This window comes from Anolis sagrei, chromosome 2 (genome assembly GCF_037176765.1).
Source record: "Anolis sagrei isolate rAnoSag1 chromosome 2, rAnoSag1.mat, whole genome shotgun sequence".
NCBI classification, from domain to species: Eukaryota; Metazoa; Chordata; class Lepidosauria; order Squamata; family Dactyloidae; genus Anolis; species Anolis sagrei.
The window spans coordinates 169,099,089-169,122,613 of record NC_090022.1 but is presented as its reverse complement, the minus strand read 5'-3'; the positions used below and the strand labels follow the sequence as shown (position 1 = coordinate 169,122,613).

Genomic DNA, 23,525 nt, shown 5'->3' with positions numbered 1-23,525 from the left:
TCAAGCCCCCCACTGGCTACATGCCTGCCTTCCATTCACTGAGCGGGTGGGTAATTTCTGAGCGTGGCTCAGGGTCTGGCGGAAACACCGTGCTCCTATCCAGCAAGGACTCCAAGATCTTTTTCACACGTACTGCTCTCGAGCCAGGCATTGTCCCCCATTCTGTATCTTTGCATTTCGTTTTTCCTGCCAAAGTGGAGTATCTTGCATTTGTCACTGCTGAACTTCATTTTGTTAGTTTTGGCCCATCTCTCTAATCTGTCAAGATCGTTTTGAATTCTGCTCCTGTCCTCTGGAGTATTGGCTATCCCTCCCAATTTGGTGTCGTCTGCAAACTTGATGATCCTGCCTTCTAGCCCTTCATCTAAGGCAGGTGTCCTCAAACTTTTTAAACAGAGGGCCAGGTCACAGTCCCTCAAACTGTTGGAGGGCTGGATTATAATTTGAAAAATATATGAATGAATTTCTATGCTCACTGCACATGTCTTATTTGTAGTACAAAAACACTTAAAAACAATACAATAATTAAAATGAAGAACAATTTTAACAAATATAAACGTATTAGTATTTCAATGGGAAGTGTGGGCCTGCTTTTGACTGATGGTATAGGATTGTTGTTGTTGTGTGTTTTCAAGGTGTTTCAGACTTAGGTTGACCCTGAGCGAGGGCCAGTTAAATGACCTGTATCTGGCCCCTGGGCCTTAGTTTGAAGACCCCCTGGTTTAGATTATGGGGAAGGCCTTGGCCAAGAGCATAGGAATGAATGTCAGTTTGATCATCAGCCCTTGTCTTTCTTCAAAAAGATATAGAGCTCTTTTTCTTGGTGTGTAATGAGATGAGATAGGATTGTTGTTGTTACTGCTGCTGCTGCTGCTGTTGTTGTGTGCTTTCAAGTCGTTTCAGACTTAGGTTGACCCTCAGCGAGGGCTGGGTAAATGACCTTGGAGGGTCGGATCCGGCCCTCGGGCCTTAGTTTGAGGACCCCTGGTCTAAGGCAATAGTAAAGATGTTGAACAGGACCGGGCCCAGGACGGAACCCTGCTTGTGGCACTCCGCTCGTCACATCTTTCCAGGATGAAGAGGAAGCATTGGGGAGAATCACCCTCTGGGTTCGTCCATTTAAGCAATTACAGATCCACCTCACCGTAGTTTTGCCTAGCCCACATTGGACTAGTTTCCTTGCCAGAAGGTCATGGGGGATCTTGTCGAAGGCCTTACTGAAATCCAGGTACGCTACAGCCACAACATGGAGGTAGAGAAGATTCAAAAGGGATTCAAAAGTTTTAAATAAAGAAATAAGAGGCTGAAGTCTCCTACTGGGGGAAATTCCTCAACGTAAGAAAGTGGAATGTCTCCTTGAGCCTTTTCACCAGGACTGTTGTCAAGGCATACCCAATTGACCTTTCCGTGTGTTGTCCCCTCTCCTCCTGCCTGGATGCCATGCCTTACATCAGGCCCGTAGCCAGGATTTCGATTCGGGGGGGGGGGGGGGGTGTGAGTTTTTTTCAGGGGGGGTTCGGGGGGGGGCTGAGTCTGAGTGAAAGAGTGTCTACCCTAGCAAACCTTTTGTATCATTATCCCAATACCCCCATCCATATGGGATATATTGAGTATGGTGATCAGATCATGATATGAATAAACATAACAGTTTAAATAATGCACCAGTAAGGTCTTTTCGCGAACCACCATGAGAATTTCGGGGGGGGGGGCTGAAGCCCCTCAAGCCCCCCACTGGCTACATGCCTGCCTTCCATTCACTGAGCGGGTGGGTAAGTTCTGAGCGTGGCTCAGGGTCTGGCGGAAACGCCGTGCTCCTATCCAGCAAGGACTCCAAGATCTTTTTCACACGTACTGCTCTCGAGCCAGGCATTGTCCCCCATTCTGTATCTTTGCATTTTGTTTTTCCTGCCAAAGTGGAGTATCTTGCATTTGTCACTGCTGAACTTCATTTTGTTAGTATTGGCCCATCTCTCTAATCTGTCAAGATCGTTTTGAATTCTGCTCCTGTCCTCTGGAGTATTGGCTATCCCTCCCAATTTGGTGTTGTCTGCAAACTTGATGATCCTGCCTTCTAGCCCTTCATCTAAGGCAGGTGTCCTCAAACTTTTTAAACAGAGGGCCAGGTCACAGTCCCTCAAACTGTTGGAGGGCTGGATTATAATTTGAAAAATATATGAATGAATTTCTATGCACACTGCACATCTCTTATTTGTAGTACAAAAACACTTAAAAACAATACAATAATTAAAATGAAGAACAATTTTAACAAATATAAACGTATTAGTATTTCAATGGGAAGTGTGGGCCTGCTTTTGACTGATGGTATAGGATTGTTGTTGTTGTGTGCTTTCAAGGTGTTTCAGACTTAGGTTGACCCTGAGGGAGGGCCAGTTAAATGACCTGTATCTGGCCCCTGGGCCTTAGTTTGAAGACCCCTGGTTTAGATTCTGGGGAAGGCCTTGGCCAAGAGCATAGGAATGAATGTCAGTTTGATCATCAGCCCTTGTCTTTCTTCAAAAAAATATAGAGCTCTTTTTCTTGGTGTGTAATGAGATGAGATAGGATTGTTGTTGTTACTGCTGCTGCTGCTGTTGTTGTGTGCTTTCAAGTCGTTTCAGACTTAGGTTGACCCTCAGCGAGGGCTGGGTAAATGACCTTGGAGGGTCGGATCCGGCCCTCGGGCCTTAGTTTGAGGACCCCTGGTCTAAGGCAATAGTAAAGATGTTGAACAGGACCGGGCCCAGGACGGAACCCTGCTTGTGGCACTCCGCTCGTCACATCTTTCCAGGATGAAGAGGAAGCATTGGGGAGAATCACCCTCTGGGTTCGTCCATTTAAGCAATTACAGATCCACCTCACCGTAGTTTTGCCTAGCCCACATTGGACTAGTTTCCTTGCCAGAAGGTCATGGGGGACCTTGTCGAAGGCCTTACTGAAATCCAGGTACGCTACATCCACGGCATGGACGTAGAGAAGATCGGGATTCAAAAGTTTTAAATAAAGAAATAAGAGGCTGAAGTCTCCTACTGGGGGAAATTCCTCAACGTAAGAAAGTGGAATGTCTCCTTGAGCCTTTTCACCAGGACTGTTGTCAAGGCATACCCAATTGACCTTTCCGTGTGTTGTCCCCTCTCCTCCTGCCTGGATGCCATGCCTTACATCAGGCCCGTAGCCAGGATTTCGATTCGGGGGGGGGGGGGGTGTGTGAGTTTTTTTCAGGGGGGGTTCGGGGGGGGGGGGACTGAGTCTGAGTGAAAGAGTGTCTACCCTAGCAAACCTTTTGTATCATTACCCCAATACCCCCATCCATATGGGATATATTGAGTATGGTGATCAGATCATGATATGAATAAACATAACAGTTTAAATAATGCACCAGTAAGGTCTTTTCGCGAACCACCATGAGAATTTCGGGGGGGGGGGGGGCTGAAGCCCCTCAAGCCCCCCACTGGCTACATGCCTGCCTTCCATTCACTGAGCGGGTGGGTAATTTCTGAGCGTGGCTCAGGGTCTGGCGGAAACACCGTGCTCCTATCCAGCAAGGACTCCAAGATCTTTTTCACACGTACTGCTCTCGAGCCAGGCATTTTCCCCCATTCTGTATCTTTGCATTTCGTTTTTCCTGCCAAAGTGGAGTATCTTGCATTTGTCACTGCTGAACTTCATTTTGTTAGTTTTGGCCCATCTCTCTAATCTGTCAAGATCGTTTTGAATTCTGCTCCTGTCCTCTGGAGTATTGGCTATCCCTCCCAATTTGGTGTCGTCTGCAAACTTGATGATCCTGCCTTCTAGCCCTTCATCTAAGGCAGGTGTCCTCAAACTTTTTAAACAGAGGGCCAGGTCACAGTCCCTCAAACTGTTGGAGGGCTGGATTATAATTTGAAAAATATATGAATGAATTTCTATGCTCACTGCACATGTTTTATTTGTAGTACAAAAACACTTAAAAACAATACAATAATTAAAATGAAGAACAATTTTAACAAATATAAACGTATTAGTATTTCAATGGGAAGTGTGGGCCTGCTTTTGACTGATGGTATAGGATTCTTGTTGTTGTGTGTTTTCAAGGTGTTTCGGACTTAGGTTGACCCTGAGCGAGGGCCAGTTAAATGACCTGTATCTGGCCCCTGGGACTTAGTTTGAAGACCCCTGGTTTAGATTCTGGGGAAGGCCTTGGCCAAGAGCATAGGAATGAATGTCAGTTTGATCATCAGCCCTTGTCTTTCTTCAAAAAGATATAAAGCTCTTTTTGTTGGTGTGTAATGAGATGAGATAGGATTGTTGTTGTTACTGCTGCTGCTGCTGTTGTTGTGTGCTTTCAAGTCGTTTCAGACTTAGGTTGACCCTCAGCGAGGGCTGGGTAAATGACCTTGGAGGGTCGGATCCGGCCCTCGGGCCTTAGTTTGAGGACCCCTGGTCTAAGGCAATAGTAAAGATGTTGAACAGGACCGGGCCCAGGACGGAACCCTGCTTGTGGCACTCCGCTCGTCACATCTTTCCAGGATGAAGAGGAAGCATTGGGGAGAATCACCCTCTGGGTTCGTCCATTTAAGCAATTACAGATCCACCTCACCGTAGTTTTGCCTAGCCCACATTGGACTAGTTTCCTTGCCAGAAGGTCATGGGGGACCTTGTCGAAGGCCTTACTGAAATCCAGGTACGCTACATCCACGGCATGGACGTAGAGAAGATCGGGATACAAAAGTTTTAAATAAAGAAATAAGAGGCTGAAGTCTCCTACTGGGGGAAATTCCTCAACGTAAGAAAGTGGAATGTCTCCTTGAGCCTTTTCACCAGGACTGTTGTCAAGGCATACCCAATTGACCTTTCCGTGTGTTGTCCCCTCTCCTCCTGCCTGGATGCCATGCCTTACATCAGGCCCGTAGCCAGGATTTCGATTCGGGGGGGGGGGGGGGGTGTGAGTTTTTTTCAGGGGGGGTTCGGGGGGGGCTGAGTCTGAGTGAAAGAGTGTCTACCCTAGCAAACCTTTTGTATCATTATCCCAATACCCCCATCCATATGGGATATATTGAGTATGGTGATCAGATCATGATATGAATAAACATAACAGTTTAAATAATGCACCAGTAAGGTCTTTTCGCGAACCACCATGAGAATTTCGGGGGGGGGGGGGGCTGAAGCCCCTCAAGCCCCCCACTGGCTACATGCCTGCCTTCCATTCACTGAGCGGGTGGGTAAGTTCTGAGCGTGGCTCAGGCTCTGGCGGAAACGCCATGCTCCTATCCAGCAAGGACTCCAAGATCTTTTTCACACGTACTGCTCTCGAGCCAGGCATTGTCCCCCATTCTGTATCTTTGCATTTCGTTTTTCCTGCCAAAGTGGAGTATCTTGCATTTGTCACTGCTGAACTTCATTTTGTTAGTTTTGGCCCATCTCTCTAATCTGTCAAGATCGTTTTGAATTCTGCTCCTGTCCTCTGGAGTATTGGCTATCCCTCCCAATTTGGTGTCGTCTGCAAACTTGATGATCCTGCCTTCTAGCCCTTCATCTAAGGCAGGTGTCCTCAAACTTTTTAAACAGAGGGCCAGGTCACAGTCCCTCAAACTGTTGGAGGGCTGGATTATAATTTGAAAAATATATGAATGAATTTCTATGCACACTGCACATATCTTATTTGTAGTACAAAAACACTTAAAAACAATACAATAATTAAAATGAAGAACAATTTTAACAAATATAAACGTATTAGTATTTCAATGGGAAGTGTGGGCCTGCTTTTGACTGATGGTATAGGATTGTTGTTGTTGTGTGCTTTCAAGGTGTTTCAGACTTAGGTTGACCCTGAGGGAGGGCCAGTTAAATGACCTGTATCTGGCCCCCGGGCCTTAGTTTGAAGACCCCTGGTTTAGATTCTGGGGAAGGCCTTGGCCAAGAGCATAGGAATGAATGTCAGTTTGATCATCAGCCCTTGTCTTTCTTCAAAAAGATATAGAGCTCTTTTTCTTGGCGTGTAATGAGATGAGATAGGATTGTTGTTGTTACTGCTGCTGCTGCTGCTGCTGTTGTGTGCTTTCAAGTCGTTTCAGACTTAGGTTGACCCTCAGCGAGGGCCGGGTAAATGACCTTGGAGGGCCCTGGTCTAAGTCATTAATAAAGATGTTGAACAGGACCGGGCCCAGGACGGAACCCCGCTTGTGGCACTCCGCTCGTCACTTCTTTCCAGGATGAAGGGGAAGCATTGGGGAGAATCACCCTCTGGGTTCGTCCATTTAACCAATTACTGATCCACCTAACCTAGTTTAGCCTAGCCCACATTGGACTAGTTTGTTTGCCAGAAGGTCAAGGGGGATCTTGTCGAAGGCCTTACTGAAATCCAGGTACGCTACAGCCACAACATGGAGGTAGAGAAGATTCAAAAGGGATTCAAAAGTTTTAAATAAACAAATAAGAGGCTGAAATCTCCTACAGGGGGAAATTCCTCAACGTAAGAAAGTGGAATGTCTCCTTGAGCCTTTTCACCGGGAGTGTTGTCAAGGCATACCCAATTGACCTTTCCGTGTGTTGTCCCCTCTCCTCCTGCCTGGATGCCATGCCTTACATCAGGCCCGTAGCCAGGATTTCGATTCGGGGGGGGGGGGGGGGGGGTTGGTGTGGTCCAGCAGAGCACCTGATGAACCAGCCTGGACACAGCATATTATTTGAGAACACAGAAATGCTGGACCACACCAACAACCACCATGCCAGACTACACAGAGAAGCCATTGAAATCCACAAGCATGTGGACAATTTCAACAGAAAGGAAGAAACCATGAAAATGAACAAAATCTGGCTACCAGTATTTAAAAAACTCTAAAATTACAACAGCAAAACAACAGAGAGGAAACAACCAGGCACATCTTAACACCTCTCAACAGGGGATTTTCCCAGGCTCAGTCAGGCCTTCAAATGCTAATGAAGGTGATCCGTTGAAACATTCACACCTAGCTCCAGCAGGGAAGAGCTCCTTGCCCCACCCCAGCCATTCCACAGATATATAAACCCATTGTCCTAATTCCAACAGACCTCACTACCTCTGAGGATGCTTGCCATAGATGCAGGCGAAACGTCAGGAGAAATGCCTCTAGAACATGGCCATATAGCCCGAAAAAACCCACAAGAACCTAGTGATTCCAGCCATGAAAGCCTTCGACAATACAAAGTTAATAATGATAAAGTTAATAATGTCCAGGTCCTGAACCGGTGCTTGGCCGCTGTGACGGTCTGGATGAGGGCGAACAAATTGAAATAAATTCAGACAAGACAGAGGTACTCCTGGTCAGTCGCAAGGCCGAACAGGGCATAGGGTTACAGCCTGTGTTGGATGGGGCCGCACTCCCCCTGAAGACGCAGGTTCGCAGCTTGGGTGTGACGCTGGACTCATCGCTGAGCCTGGAACCCCAGGTTTCGGCGGTGACCAGGGGAGCATTTGCACAGCTAAAGCTTGTGCGCCAGCTGCGCCCATACCTTGGGAAGTCTGACTTGGCCACGGTAGTCCACGCTCTGGTTACATCCCGTTTAGACTACTGCAACGCTCTCTACGTGGGGTTGCCTTTGAAGACAGCTTGGAAGCTCCAACTAGTCCAACGCTCGGCAGCCATGATTTTAACAGGAGCGGAGCGCAGGGAGCATACAACTCCTCTGTTGCGCCAACTCCACTGGCTACCGATCTGCTACCGGGCTGAATTCAAAGTGCTGGCGTTAACCTATAAAGCCCTAAACAGTTCGGGCCCAAGCTACCTATCCAACCGCATCTCTGCCTATGAACCCACCAGGAGTTTGAGATCTTCCGGGGAGACCCTGCTCTCGATCCCGCCTGCTTCTCAAGCTCGGCTGGCGGGGACGAGAGATAGGGCCTTCTCGGTGGTGGCTCCTCGGCTGTGGAACGCCCTTCCTACGGACATTAGACTAGCACCATCTCTAATGATACTCCGCAAAAAAGTGAAGACGTGGCTGTTTGAGCAGGCGTTGCAATAATTAGTGCAAATGATTGGTTAATGAACACTGGAATGGAACAATGGATGATGAATCTGGAACATGTTTTTGATGACGAGACGACAGTGAATGGGTATTGTAGTAACTGTTTATTAATTGTGTAATGTGTTGGGTTGTTGGCTGTTTTTATACTGTAGCACTGAATTTTTGCTGTTCGTATTTGTTGTGAACCGCTGTGAGTCGCCTTCGGGCTGAGAACAGCGGTATATAAGTAAGGTAAATAAATAAATAATAAATAATAATAATAATGCTCCCCTGGTCACCGCTGAAACCTGAGGTTCCAGGCTCTGTGATGAGTCCATGATCACATCTTTCCGTGTGTTGTCCCTTCTCCTGCCTTCCATTCACTGAGAGGGTGGGTGAGTTCTGAGCGTGGCTCAGGCTCTGGCGGAAACGCCGTGCTCCTGTCCAGCGCCAGGGGGCGCTCGCGGGACGGGAGAGCAGGAGCGAGGCGCGTGCCTCCTTATCTCCCTCCCTGCCTCGCTCTCTTGCGGCCTCCTTGTGTTGCTCCTCCCGGCCGGCAGAGGGCGCCCCTCTGGGCTGAGGCGGCGCAGCCGGGAAGTAGCGGCGCGAGGCGCTTCCGGCTGCCGCTCCTCCTCGTCCTCCTCCCGCCGCCGCCGCCGCTGCTGCTGCTGCTGCCTGGTCCGCCTTCGCCGCGGAGGAGCGGGCCTGGGATGCCAAGATGGCGTCGGCGGTGTCGGTCTTCCCCGGCGTGCGGCTCCTGACTATCGGCGACGCCAACGGCGAGATCCAGCGGCACCAGGAGCAGCAGGCGCTCCGCCTCGAGGCCCGCACGGCGCCCGAAGCCGCCTGCCTCGCCCTCTACAGCCGTGAGTCCACAGCCCCAGGTTCCCGGGGACAGGCCGGCAGGGCAGCGTGCGAGCCGGGCAGGCAAGCAGGAGAATGAATGGAAGGAAGGCAGGAAGAAGGGAAGGAAGGGCGGCTGGGTGGGAGCCTCCCGCCTCGCCCTCCTCGGCGCTTCTTTCTTCTCCACACAAAGGGCGCGTGGGGAGCCTCTGAGCATGTGCAGAGTGCGGCTCAGGAGCTGCTAGGCCTTCAGCCCCCTCCCTCCCCCTTCACCATCCTCTTTCTCCTCAGAAACGCCTCCTGCAATCCCAGGCTCTGGGTGGTCCTCCCTTTGGCCCCCCACACAATCCAAATAATTTGCTTCGAACTGGTTTATATGGCAGTGTAGATCCACCCTTTTATGGCAGGAGGCGATTCCCCTCAAATCCCATTTGAACCCATTTTATTTATTTATTTACTTTGCTTCTCAGCCTTGTAGGCGACTCAACGCGGTTTACAACAAGAGCAAAAGTCAATCCAACAGCATTGTTGTTCATTCGTTCAGTCGTCTCCGACTCTTCGTGACCTCATGGACCAGCCCACGCCAGAGCTCCCTGTCGGCCGTCACCACCCCCAGCTCCTTCAAGGACAGTCCAGTCACTTCAAGGATGCCATCCATCCATCTTGCCCTTGGTCGGCCCCTCTTCCTTTTACCTTCCACTTTCCCCAGCATAATTGTCTTCTCTAGGCTTTGCTGTCTCCTCATGATGTGGCCAAAGTACTTCAACTTTGTCTCTAGTATCCTTCCCTCCAATGAGCAGTCGGGCTTTATTTCCTGGAGGACGGACTGGTTGGATCTTCTCGCAGTCCAAGGCACTCTCAGAACTTTCCTCCAACACCACAGTTCAAAAGCATCAATCTTCCTTCGCTCAGCCTTCCCTAAGGTCCAGCTGTCACATCCGTAGGTTACTACAGGGAATACCATGGCTTTGACTAGGCGGATCTTTGTTGCCAGTCTGATGTCTCTACTCTTTACTATTTTATCGAGACTGGACATTGCTCTCCTCCCAAAAGGTAAGCGTCTTCTGATTTCCTGGCCACAGTCTGCATCTGCAGTAATCTTTGCACCTAGAAATACAAAGTCTGTCACGGCCTCCACATTTTCTCCCTCTATTTTCCAGTTGTCAATCATTCTTGTTGCCATAATCTTGGTTTTTTTTTATGTTTAGCTGCAACCCAGCTTTTGCGCTTTATTCTTTCACCTTGATTAAAAGGCTCCTCAGCTCCTCCTCACTTTCAGCCATCAGAGTGGTGTCATCTGCATATCTGAGGTTGTTAATGTTTCTTCCAGCAATTTTCACCCCAGCTTTGCATTCATCAAGCCCCGCACATCGCATGATGTGTTCTGCATACAAGTTAAAAAGGTTGGGTGAGAGTATGCAGCCTTGCCGTACGCCTTTCCCAATCTTGAACCAGTCTGTTGTTCCGTGGTCAGTTCTAACTGTTGCTACTTGGTCCTTGTACAGATTCCTCAGGAGAGAGACAAGGTGGCTTGGGATGCCCATCCCACCAAGAACTTGCCACAATTTATTATGATCCACACAGTCAAATCCAACAGCATACAAAATTTAAAAACCATTAACAGCATAATATACAAAATGACACATCCATCACAACACATTAACGTCTTGTAACTAGAATCGTGCAATGTACAATCGTGTACATTGCAATTGTTTAACTAAACGCCAGTTCGAACAGCCAGGTTTTTGGTTTTCTTCGAAACACCATTAACGAAGGGGCTGATCTAATGTCCATGGGAAGGGCGTTCCACAGCCGAGGGGCCACCACAGAAAAGGCCCTGTCCCTCGTCCCCACCAGCCGTGCCTGTGATGCAGGCGGGATCGAGAGCAGGGCCTCTCCCCAGAAGATCTTAGAGTCCTGGTGGGTTCATAGGCAGAGATACGTTTGGATAGGTAGCTTGGGCCAGAACCGTTTAGGGCTTTAAAGGCCAACGCCAGCACTTTGAATTGAGCCCGGTAGCAAATCGGCAGCCAGTGGAGCTGGTGCAGCAAAGGAGTTGTATGCTCCCTGCGCTCCGCTCCTGTTAGTATCATGGCTGCCGCACGTTGGACTAGTTGGAGCTTCCGAGCCGTCTTCAAAGGCAACCCCACGTAGAGAGCGTTGCAGTAGTCTAAACGGGATGTAACCAGAGCGTGGACTACCGTGGCCAAGTCAGACTTCCCAAGGTACGGGCGCAGCTGGCGCGTTTGTTAGATTAAAATGATCTCCGGTCCATATGACGCCAAGTCTGGTCCCAAAACAGTTTATATTATTATTATTATTATTATTATTATTATTAACTTCATTTGTACCCTGCTAGCATCTCCCGAAGGACTCGATGCGGCTTACAAAGGCCAAGGCCTCAATAAAACAACAACATAACAATACATACAGCGTTATAAAGCGTTATACTCTTTAAGAAATGTCCCACAATCAGGCGTTTCTTATTTATTTATTTATTTATTTATTTATTATTCAAACTTACATGCTGCCATTCCCCTGGGGCTCGGAGCGGCTTACAAGAAGAGGCTAAAATCTAACACAATTTAAAAACAATTTGAAAACAACAATATCAAAGATCAAAGACCTGTCAAAACAGGTATGTCTTACATGCCCTGCGGAAAGCTGATAAGTCCCGCAAGGCACAGACTTCAGGTGGCAGAGTATTCCAGAGTGATGGTGCCACTGGTGTAAAGGCTCTGCGTCTGGTTGCTGTTAGACGCAAGGTCTTGACACTGGGGACTTCCAATCAATCTTGGTCCTCAGAACGGAGGGATCTCTGGGGTTGGTAGGGGGTGAGGCGCTCCCTCAGGTACATCGGTCCCAGACCATGCAAGGCCTTAAAGGTAAGTACCATCACTTTGAAAGTGATCCAGTGCTCAATTGGTAACCAATGCAGCTGTAGTAAGATTGGTGTTATGTGGCATCTCATCGGAGTTCCCGCAAGAAGCCGAGCAGCTGCATTTTGTACCAAATTGAGCTTCCAGATGACCGACAGAGGAAGGTCAATAAATCTTGGTCCTCAGAACGGAGGGATCTCTGGAGTTGGTAGGGGGTGAGGTTTTGCGGTGCTTTGTGATGCCACACGTGTGAAAACTTCCCCTTTGGGGACTCCCAATTTTCCCATATTTTATGCCCTCAAATCTAATGCGCACCCCAATGTTCAAAACCCTGAAACCATCCATATATATATATATATATATATATATATATATATATTATTTATTCATTTATTGTATTTGTATACTGCTTTTCTCAGCCAATAGGCGACTCAAGGCGGTTTCCAACAAATCAGTACATATAAAAACATAATACATATTAAAACATTAAACAATATAAAACACCACAAAAGCAATAAAAACAACATCATTAGCGTCTCATTATTATCAAGCATTGTCCAGTTCCATTGTCAAATCGTTCGATTTCCTATATTAGCTATTCTGCATTTGTAAACGCTTGTTCGAACAGCCATGTTTTAACTTGCCTCCGAAACGTTAAGAGGGAGGAAGCAGATCTGATTTCCCTAGGGAGGGTGTTCCATAGCTGAGGGGCCACCACTGAGAAGGCCCTGTCTTTCGTCCCTGCCAAACGTACTTGAGACGAAGGCGGGACCAAGAGTAGTTGCCAAATGTAATTTGCGGCGGCCGAAAGTGCACCCTTTGTCATTGGACCACGACAGTTGCTGCCTTTTAAGATTTCCCTCTTTATAAACAAAAGTGCGAGGACACCAAAGCGTTCAGCAAAGGAAAGGAAACACTTGAGTTCCATCTGTGCTGTAGAATGAATCCACTTTAACTGCCTTCCTTCAATGCTACAGAATCATGAGGGCTGTAATTTTACAAGATCTTGAGCTGCCAGAGAATGCTGATGCCTCACCAAACTACAAATCCCAGGATTGCATAGCGTTGAGCCGTGGCCATTAAATTACAGATGAAGTCCCTCAAAGAGGAGCTCCAGGTGCAGCTTCTAAAGCAGCTTCCCAGTTGGCTCAGTGTTGAGATTACTGTATTGGGTGAATCTAATCCACACTCTAATTTTGGCAAGGTCATTTAGCGAAAAAAGGTGAGCATTAGATTTGAGTAAATAGGGTATTTTTTTAAATCATCATGTCACTATCTGATTGCTACAGGGTTTGTAGTGCATGCCCTTCTCCATACCCTACATGTTGGTGGCACACTTTTGGGGCATGCGTCGTTTTGGCAACACATTTTAATGACAAAATGTATAGGACACAACACATCTCACAAACACCTCATTTCTATTTTAATGAATAACACTATGTAACAGGATTTTTGTTCCTGGGTTATAAATGTCATTTCCTAATTGATTATATCATAAAATCATGGAGAAAGTTTATTAAGCTGCAAAAACTTTGTTTTTGTGAAACATCCTACAGCACATTTTATTACAGTTTTTCAATGAATATGTGAGAATCTTAACCAATTCAACATAGTTTGTGGCAGCCACAAAAATGAAGTTTCTGGAGTATAACAACTACTTTCAAAGTAAGTACCGCACAATTAAACAGGAATAACACTTTCAAGCCAGGAAGAGAACATTTTTCAAATTTTGTTAGATAATGAAATTATTGCTCCACGTGACTCCTACACAATGTGGCCAACACAATAACGTGTTGCGATGCACAGTTTGGAAAGGTCCAATGCAGTGGTTTTAGTGTTGAACTTTGGCTCTGGAGACCAGGGTTCGAATCCTTAGGCCAGTCATACACTCTCGGCCTCCACATCACCCTTTGGGTCTCAATGGCTGGGAAATGACTTGAAGCCACACAACAACTCTGAGGACAAAGATTTATTGGAAGTCCCCAGTTTTAAAACCTTGTGTCTAACAGCAACCAGACGCAGAGCCTTCACAGTAGTGGCACCATCGCTATGGAACACTCTGCCACCAGAAGTGGCAGAATCCTTGCAGGATTTATCGGCTTTCCGCAGGGCTTGTAAGACATATTTGTTTCAACAGGCTTTTCATCTTTGATATGTTGTTTAATTTGTGTTAGATTTTAGTTTGTTCTTGTAAGCCGCTCCGAGCCCTAGGGGAGTGGCGGCATATACGTTTGAAATATAAATAAATAAATAAAACTACAAGGGTGTGAAGGCTGTAGGGAATCCCTGTTGTAATGCTAGAAGAGAAAGCAATACAACAGTGTTGAAATGGATTGGAGTAGACAGGTAACTCTAAGAAGAGTTAGGATGAGAATGGAATAAAAGTAGAACAATACAATGGAGTCAGCAGATAGATGAGGTGAGAACTGAAATGGTGGGTTTTAAAAAATATGGTAAACCAACACCTTTAGAAAAAATCCTTCAGTGTTACCTTTGGACTCACCTGCCTTTCCCTGAACATTGGAAGCAGGTACTACAAAGCCATTTGTAAACTGGAGAATTGGGATGTGGAACTTTTACCCTTGCTACAAAATGGCCTTTTAAAATTGTGCTTATTTATGCAAGTAGTGCTGTAACTGCCAAGGGAAAACTACTCTTGTAAGAAGTAATAGTATCTGTGCCTAGCTACATAGTGCATTATCTCAGTACAGACAGTCCCCGACTTACAACCGACATAATTAAGAATGGAGGAGATCGGGAAATTCACTCCTGAAAGTTATCACTGGTGTCGCTACTGAAATTTTATCACTGCCTGTAATCCTGATGACAATTCACTAAGATGTGGTCCTGTTAGTACTGTTGTTCTGAAGCTGAGAGTGAGAGTCAGAAGTCACTGAATGGATTATGTCTTCGGTGAGGTTTAAATCACTGCCAATTCCAGCCAAATTGTATAGAATTTGGGATATTTAGGAACATCATCCAAATTGGAGAGACTTGGTTGTGGCACCAAGCTGCCAAGAGTCTATAGGATGCATCTGCACTGAAGAATTTATGCAGTTTGCCGCCACTTAAGCTTCCGTGGCTCAATGCTGTGGAACCATGGGCATTGTAGTTCTGCAAGGTCTGTAGCCTTCTCTGCCAAGGAATGCTGGTGCTTCATCAAACTACACATCCAAGGATTCCATAGCATTAAGTCATGGCAGTTAAAGTGGTATCAAATTGCATTAAATCAGCATAAAGGCAAGGCAGTTGAAACTTCAAATGCAACATGTTCTCTAGGCATGCTGCTTAGACAAGAGGGGCTTCCAGCACTGTAGGGAAAGTGGAAAGAAACCTGGGCACGTGTCACAAAGAGGAAGTCTTGTTTCTATAGAGTTAGCAAAAGCTATTGCTTGCTATGTGAAGGCTTTCATACAGCTCCTTTGATTGAAGGGAAGGCTTGGCAGCTGCAGATAACTATAATGGGTAGTCTTGGCATTTTTGGGGGGGGGGGCTGGTTCACTGTTTACATTTGAGTCTATAGGCTCTTCCAGACAGGCCCTATATCCCAGAATCAGATCCCAGGTTTTCTGTTTCTCCCAGATTAACTGGCAGTGTGGACTCATTTAATCCAGTTTAAAGCAGAACACCTGGAAGGGCCTTCTGTGTCACTTGCTTGTGGGAAATGTCTCCCAAAGAGGGTGCACCCACACTTTGGAATGAATGCACTTTGCCACTGCTTTTTCTGCTACAACTCAGTGCTATGAAACCACGAGAGTTGTAGTTTTCTTAGTCATTAGCCTTTTCTGCCAAAGACTGCCAGTGCCTTACCAAACTACAACTCCCAGGATTCCATAGTATTGCATGATGATACTGAAAGTTATGTCAGTCTGCATTCATTTGTCAGTGTAGATGCATCCTGAGACAATTCACTGGGAGACTTTAAGTAGTTCTATATCTATTTGTGGTAAATGTGAAGAGAAGCCATTGGCTTTATTATGGAAATATTGTTGTATTGATGTTTACTGTTTAATTAATTTGCTAGGTTATTGCTTTTAAATGTCCAATAATTTTGCACTGTGTATGCCGTAACTGTTGCTGTTAACCGCTCTGAGTCGCCTATGGGCTGAGAAGAGCGGTATACAAATGAAATAAATAAATAATAAATAAATAAATATTGCAGTGTAAGTTATTTGATACCAGATGTGTTGTAACATCTGCTGCTTACATGCTGCTTTACCAATGTGAATATCGGAACCCATTGCCAGTATTGCTATGCTACACTGGTTTTCGAAACCCCGGACTTTAAGGACAGCCTAGCCAATGTTATCCCCACATTGTTAACAGATACAGCCTTGCCGTTCTAATTTATTTATTTATCGTGTCAGGAGCAACCAGACAGTTGTATTACATTTTTAACAAAACAAACAAACAAACAGACAGAACACAAAGTTTGCAAGCTTGGTAGTTGATTAAATGTCCTTTGACCAGTATCTGGCCACTTGGAGTGCCTCTGGTGTTGCCGCAAGGAGGTCCTCCATTGTGCATGTAGCAGGGCTCAGGTTGCATTGCAGCAGATGGTCTGTAGTTTGCTCTTCTCCACACTCGCATGTCGTGGATTCCACTTTGTAGCCCCATTTCTTAAGGTTGGCTCTGCATCTCGGGGTGCCAGAGCGCAGCCTGTTCAGCGCCTTCCAAGTCGCCCAGTTTTCTGTGTGCCCAGGAGAGAGTCTCTCATTTGGTATCAGCCATTGATTGAGGTTCTGGGTTTGAGCCTGCCACTTTTGGACTCTCGCTTGCTGGAGTGTTCCAGCGAGTGTCTCTGTAGATCTTTGAGAACTATTTCTTGATTTAAGTCGTTGACATGCTGGCTGATACTTAAACAAGGGATGAGCTGGAGATGTCACTGCTTTGGTCCTTTCACTATTGGCGGATGGCCATTCTAATAATGAATTAGGTGAAATTTGAAGTAAACGTTGGAACAAAAGAGGGCCAGCCTCCCCTTGCTTCAAACTTTGTTGAGCCATCTACTCATTATTGGGTGCATGTAGCTATTATTAAACGTGTTCATCATAATGGGTGCAGCTATCCCCAACAGAAGTAGTATGGCAAGGGGGTTCAACTGGTTTATAATTGGACACTCTGCTTAACTACAGAGAGCTTGCTTAAACTGGTTGAGCTTGTCTGAGAAATTATGTGAAAGCTGGTTGTGGGAAAATGCGATGTACAAGCTCACACTTTAGTGATGGCTTGGAGCAGTATAATGTCCAAGACAGCCAGTCTGTTAACTGCCTCAGGGTTTGGGAAAGTGCTGAATAGAAATGGAAACAAAAGTCTGAGTGAAGTTAGAGGGTTGCTTTTTTGAGTTGTAGGAAAAAGCAAGAGGGATACATTACTAAGCTAATGTATGGAGCAGGCCCATCTAATGATGGGAGCGTATACACACATAATGCTCACATGCATATTTGTGCTGCAGTGATATTTGAGGTTACAAATTGTGGTCACATAAGCAGATTTTATCTTTATAAAAATCTTGGTCCTTTAAAAAAATACTTTTGAAGAGTCAGTCTTCCATAGAGATGTTCATGAAATATGTTCCTCCCTTTCTGCACATACTCTGGAAAAATTGTCCATAAGCTGATTCACCACAGTTGTATCTTATTTTAATAGAGTACTCAGTCCACCTTGCGAAATTGTAAAATGCTAGTTTATTGAAACATAACTGATAGTCTCCAAAGGCAGCTTATTATTTTGATAGACTGTGGTTGGTTTATTTAAATACTAGCCGTTCCCTGCCATGCGTTGCTGTGGCCCAATCTGTTGATCTGAAAAATAAAGTTATGAGAAAGTGTTGGTTTCTAATATATGTAATTTCTTTCTGCTTGTGGTTAAACAGCATTTCTTGTTGTTTCTTTGTCAGTGTTGATGTGGACATTGTCTGGTTTGCCCACCCTGGAACATGCAACATACCATTGTCCTTCTTTAAGGGTCCCTATAAAATCTATGATCCTCTATCTCTCTTTGTGTGGATCATATATATCTATCTACATCTATGTCTGGATGGCTCTTTGTCAGGAGGGCTTTGTTTACGTTTTCTTGCCCTGGTGAAGGGAGTTGGATTGGATGGCCTTACGTATTTTCTGTTGGTCATGGGGGTTCTGTGTGGGAAGTTTGCCCCGATTCTGTCATTGGTGGGGTTCAGAATGCTCTTTGATTGTAGGTGAACTATAAACCCCAGTAACAAATCCCAAATGTCAAGGTCTATTTCCCCCAAACTCCATCTGTGTTCATATTTGGGCGTATTGAGTGCTTGTCCCAAGTTTGGTCCAGATCCATCATTGTTTGACTCCACAGTGTTCTCTGGATGGAGGTGAACTACAATTCCAAAATTCAAGGTCAATGCCCACTAAACCCTTTCAGTTTTTTCTGTTGGTCATGGGTGTTCTGTGTGCCAAGTTTGGTTCAATTCCATCGTTTTGGGGGAGGGGGGGGGTTCAGAATGCTCTTTGATTGTAGGTGAACTATAAATCCCAGGAACTACAACTCCCAAATGACAAAAACATAATTTTTGAGTGATGGTCACTCCTTGTGCTGTGAGACATTTTGTTGCCAAATTTGGTGTGATTTTGTTCATTGGTTCTTTTGTTTTTAAGGTACTAATTATGCACAGAGCCTTTATATATATATAGATTATATGTAACATAAATCTACAGAAAACATTGCATGTTTGCAATATTGGAAAACTGACAGTGCATGTCTTGATCTTTTCTGTGTAGTCAGTGTAGTCAGTTTGCTATGGTTCTTTCAGATTCCTTGTCTTTCTAATATTCATCCACATTTCTTTTTAGTGTGCCGGTATCCTGCTAAAAGGATGCAGACAAAAGAACCTAAAAGAAGAAATTGTTTCCTTTAAAAATTAAGTCTGTATCCTTCTCTGTCCTTTCCTCTTCGCTAGCAGATCTTTAAGACAGTTACCACGCCATCTTGCAAACCTCATACTATGCTATTGATTGCCATTGTTTATTCATGCAGTCATTTATAGTTTTCATCTTCAACCATGCTGTCTTCAAAATGGTTATATTTATGTAAAGTATATAAAGATACATAAACGATAAATTATTGCCTCAAAAAAGCAACAAAGAAAAATGAAAAGCGGGGAATGTGAACAGCACCACTAAAAGTCATATATTAGAACAGAAGTCTTAGTCCCTCAGACTGTTGCAGGGGTGGGCTGTAGTTTGGGAATGAATTTCTATGCACACTGCATGTATCTTATTTGTTGTGCAGAAAAAAAACCTTGAAAGAATAATACAATATTTAAAATGAAGAACACTTTTAACCAACATAAACTTACCAGTATTTCAATGGGAAGTGTGGGCCTGCTTTTGGGCAATGAGATCATCAAGTGAATTAGGATTGTTGTTGTGGACCTTCAAGGCATTTCAGACTTAGATCAAACCTAAGTCTAAAATTTAGGGCAAGGACCGAGTAAATGACCTTGGAGGGCCACATCCAGCCCACGGGACTTAGTTTAAGGACCCCTGTATGAGAACAACTCTTGAGGAATTGGGGGGGGGGTACTTTGTCCCCATTCCCCCACATTCCCTCAAATGTTTTTGGTTACCAGATGCTCTTTTGGAAATGGGGACAATTTTGCCACATTTTGGGCCAGTGGTTTTTATTATAACAGGATCTGACCTCAAAGTAAAATGCTGTTAGACTCTGGAAGGACTAAGGAGCCATCAGAATGGCCCTTGGGAATGCTGTTTTGGTCTTTGCTACAGGATGCCAGAAAGCAGTTTAAAAATGTTGGTTTCTGCAGTAGTGACCTGTTTCTTTGTGCAGTGGGTTTTAAAGATTGATCTACTGAGAGGCTATTCTAAAGTTTAGATCAGGGGTCCTCAAACTTTTTAAACAGAAGGCCAGGTCACAGTCCCTCAAACTGTTGGAGGGCTGGATTATAATTTGAAAAACAACATGAATGAATTCCTATGCACGCTGCACATACCTTATTTGTAGTTCAAAAACACTTAAAAGCAATACAATAATTAAAATGAAGAACAATTTTAACAAATATAAACTTATTAGTATTTCAAAGGGAAGTGTAGACCTGCTTTTGGCTGATGGTATAGGATTGTTGTTGTTGTGAACTTTCAAGGTGTTTCAGACTTAGGTTGACCCTGAGCGAGGGCCAGGTAAATGACCTTCGAGGGCTGTATCCAGCCCCCTGGCCTTAGTTTGAAGACCCCTGGTTTAGATTCTGGGGAAAGGCTTGGCCAAGAGCATAGGAATGAATGTCAGTTTGATCATCAGCCCTTGTCTTTCTTCAAAAAGATATAAAGCTCTTTCTTGGCGTTTAAAGTGTGGCCTCAAAATCTTTCTGAACTCGGACAAATTTTGTTTTTCCTTTCTTTTACCAAACATCCTTTAACAGAGGTACAACCAAGCAAGTTATTAAAATTGTAAAATTTCTAGGTTTAGTAAGATTAAAGATAAGAAGTAGTACACTTCAACAACAACAACAATTCTTTATTGATTAGTCAATTTTGACCATATCAAAACATGCAAAACATACAAAACATACACACTTGCCCATACATACAGTAAAACCATATATGAGTACAAGGCATCCCGGCCTACTGGCCTTTCAACCCACTCCTAAATGATTGTGCAACTACAAGATAAAAAAATTAAAAGATTAAAATTGATTAATTCCTTAAAGTAGGGTTTGGGCAGGAGCTCAGGTAGGTAAAACTAGTGGCATGTCTATATTAAGTTTTTAAGTTTGAATTTTGTTGATGGCAGCAAGGTCACCTCTCTCTGCTTCCATCTTCTCACGGATGGCTAGTGCTTTTTGCGTAAAAAGGGTCAATTTTAAAATAGAGTTTTTTTCTCCTTTTGGGACCAATTTGTTGTTCTGACAGTTGTGTAGGGACTCTCAAGTATATTTTGACATACAGATTTATTTCTGTGCTGGAGATCAGGTTCCTACCATGTCTAGCATCATCACACTGGAAGTACTTAACACCAAGGATGGTTTGAGTTATGTGAAATTGATTTTAAATTGCGTATATGAAGGGTTGATACAGGGTGAAGCAGCATAACTTCCTTTTTTAAAATGCGTGCCATTCAGTTGGTTGATGACGTAGCGGAGCGCTAGTGGTCTCGTTTGAGAGGCAGGAGTATAGAGTTTTGTCCTGACACAGTTCAGTCGCTATCATGCATTGGAACAGCGAGGAGCATGCTTTTGCCGTTGAGGCCTACTTTTCGAGCGGATTTGGAGTGGCCAGCCCACTCTCCAGATTTGGCCCCTTGTGATTTTTTTCTATGGGGTGTTTATGTGAACCGTCCAAGGACCCTACAAGATTTGAAGACCAACATCCAGGAAGAAATTGCCAACATAACTCCTGCTCTGCTGGCAAGAGATAAACGCCAGAAATCAGTTTACTCAGAGTATGGAGAATGGGGGACATCACCTACTTAATTTGATCTTCAAAACTACGTAAAACAAAACTTTAGTATGTGCCCACATTATAAAAAAAATTCTGATTCATACAATGGGTTTTATTAAGTTTTGAAAAAAGGAAGTTATGCTGCCTCACCCTGTAGTAGTGATTTAATGATAGTTTGGGTCAGTAGTGAGGAAGATTATAGTCAAACATCACTTTTAGTCATTGTTTATGCCATCTTAATATCTGCTCAGAGATGTAGACTTTATTGGAAGGTTGGTGCAAACTAAGCAATTATTCTGCATTATTTTCAGATTCATTTTCAGTTAATGAACAAATAGAGTCCCTTCTGTTTGTATGCAGACTTATCCTCTTTGTTCAATCTATTTCCATCATCCTAAATTCTTTATTAATTGAGCTTTTCAGCTACTATATAGAATATATCACTTTTCTTTTCCTTTCATTTTCATGTGTAGAGATTGAATGACAGCGGAGCAATTTGGGGTGTCCTTGTCTGCCAGAAGAGATGAAATCTGGAATGGTAGAACTGGCTATCTGGGGTGCATTTTGCCCATTGCCTTTGTAGCTGATGTTTCAAAAGAGAAATGATGTGCAGTGATGATTCAAGCATACATTCACCCCGAGAAGCTTCTCCTAATTCTTCCTAGTCATATGAAGCATTCAGTTCCTAGCAATCACTAGAGTTATGACACATGTTTAAGGATGCTGTCCTCTGAACTAAGCACTGCTGTTAAATCCAGACAGTTTCATGTTGCTCGGCTATTCACTGACCATACAAATGAGAGAGCAGGGGTGTAATCAAGGTGCAACTATTGCTGGTATTTTCCTTTTTAAAGAATTATTAATTCTCTGAAGATGACATTTGGTATGACAAAAACTCAGACTGTTAAAAATAAAAATAGCAGTTAAAATTGTATTTGAAAAATGAAAAAATACAAACTTGAACTTCTACTGCATCTATATGTTAGGTGAATGCCACCATCCATGCTTATGGAACCACCACATATAATCTGCAAATGAACCCTGGATTGTAATGTTCCTTTTGTGTCTGTTGTGTGTCCTTACAGTCATCATTGTTGTGTGTCTTTACAGTATCATGATGTAAATTTTTCTAAGTGCATTTTTCATGTGATCCCCCCCCCCCCAGTTTTATATTAAGAGGACAGATTAAAGATTGAAGCAGGAATGTAAACATGATAACTCCCCAGGCAGAAACTCAACACAGTGGCATGTGTAGTCAATATCCTAGCAGACATTTAGCAGATGTAACAGATGTTCCAGATAAGTTACTACATGTATAAATAATGAGTTCCTACCTCAAGGATCTGAGAATTGCTTGCATGAGTTTCTGTACAGAAGTTCATTTCTAAAATAATTGCTCTGGAATAAATCATACATGTCTAGGAAGAAAATCAGAGAATGGTATCTTTCCCAAAAACGTGTTTGTCTAAACTAGAGTAGAATTATTAAATCCATTGAATGTACAAAAGTGTTAACTAGAATTGTCCACTTTGAAGAATAACGAATTGACAGACCTATATTTATGTATACTGTTAACACAGGTTATTTGAAGCTTATATAGACGATGGATTGAATTGGTGCATATGAATCATGCAGCCCAATGCTGTAGAGTACAGTTTTCCAAACATTTCATGTGGATGACACATTTTTTTATATGCAGCATTTCGCGACACAGTAATTCAGCTTTATTAGCAACCCAGAAGTTAAACCAACCCTTTTAAAAGACATACAGACACATATACAGGGTGAGGCAGCATAACTTCCTTTTTTAAAATGCGCGCCATTCAGTCAGTTGAAGACGTAGCGGAGCGCTAGTGGTCTCGTTCGAGAAATATAAAGCTTTGTCCTGACACAGTTCAGTTGCCATCATGCGTTGGAACAGTGAAGAGTGTGCTTTTGCCTTTGAGGTCTACTTTTCGAGCGGATTTGGAGTGGCCAGCCCGCTCTCCAGATTTGACCCCTTGTGATTTTTTCCAATCCTGTTTTTTTTGTGAACCATCCAAGGATCCTACAAGATTTGAAGACCAACATCCAGGAAGAAATTGCCAGCATAACGCCTGCTATGCTGGCAAGAGTCATGACAAACGCCAAAAATTAGTTTAGTCAGTGTATGGAGAATGGGGGACGTCACCTACCTAATTTGATCTTCAAAACTAAAACAAATCTTTAGGTGTGCACCTACATTATAAAAATATAAAGAAAATCTGATTCATACGATGGGTTTTATTAAGTTTTGAAAAAGCGAAGTTATGCTGCCTCACCCTGTATTTAATTTTATCTATGCAGTTTTGCGAGGTCATCTGGATAGCCATAATTCTGCATGGATGAGAAGCAAGGAATTCCTTCTACCAGTCATCTAAATTTAGATGGTCTT

General features: G+C 44.1%; 1 protein-coding gene across 2 annotated transcripts in view; it reads left to right on the top strand.

Annotated features, from left to right (window-relative positions):
• The first annotated feature begins 8,573 nt into the window (after positions 1 to 8,573).
• The window catches only part of CARM1 (coactivator associated arginine methyltransferase 1), a 66,952-nt gene continuing 52,000 nt past the window's right edge, over positions 8,574 to 23,525 (top strand). For both annotated transcript variants that reach the window (XM_060763472.2, XM_060763471.2), the window contains exon 1: positions 8,574 to 8,825. In XM_060763472.2, coding sequence (XP_060619455.1) covers positions 8,678 to 8,825 — 148 coding nt within the window. In that variant the 5' untranslated portion in view covers positions 8,574 to 8,677. The remainder of the gene's footprint in view (positions 8,826 to 23,525) is intronic.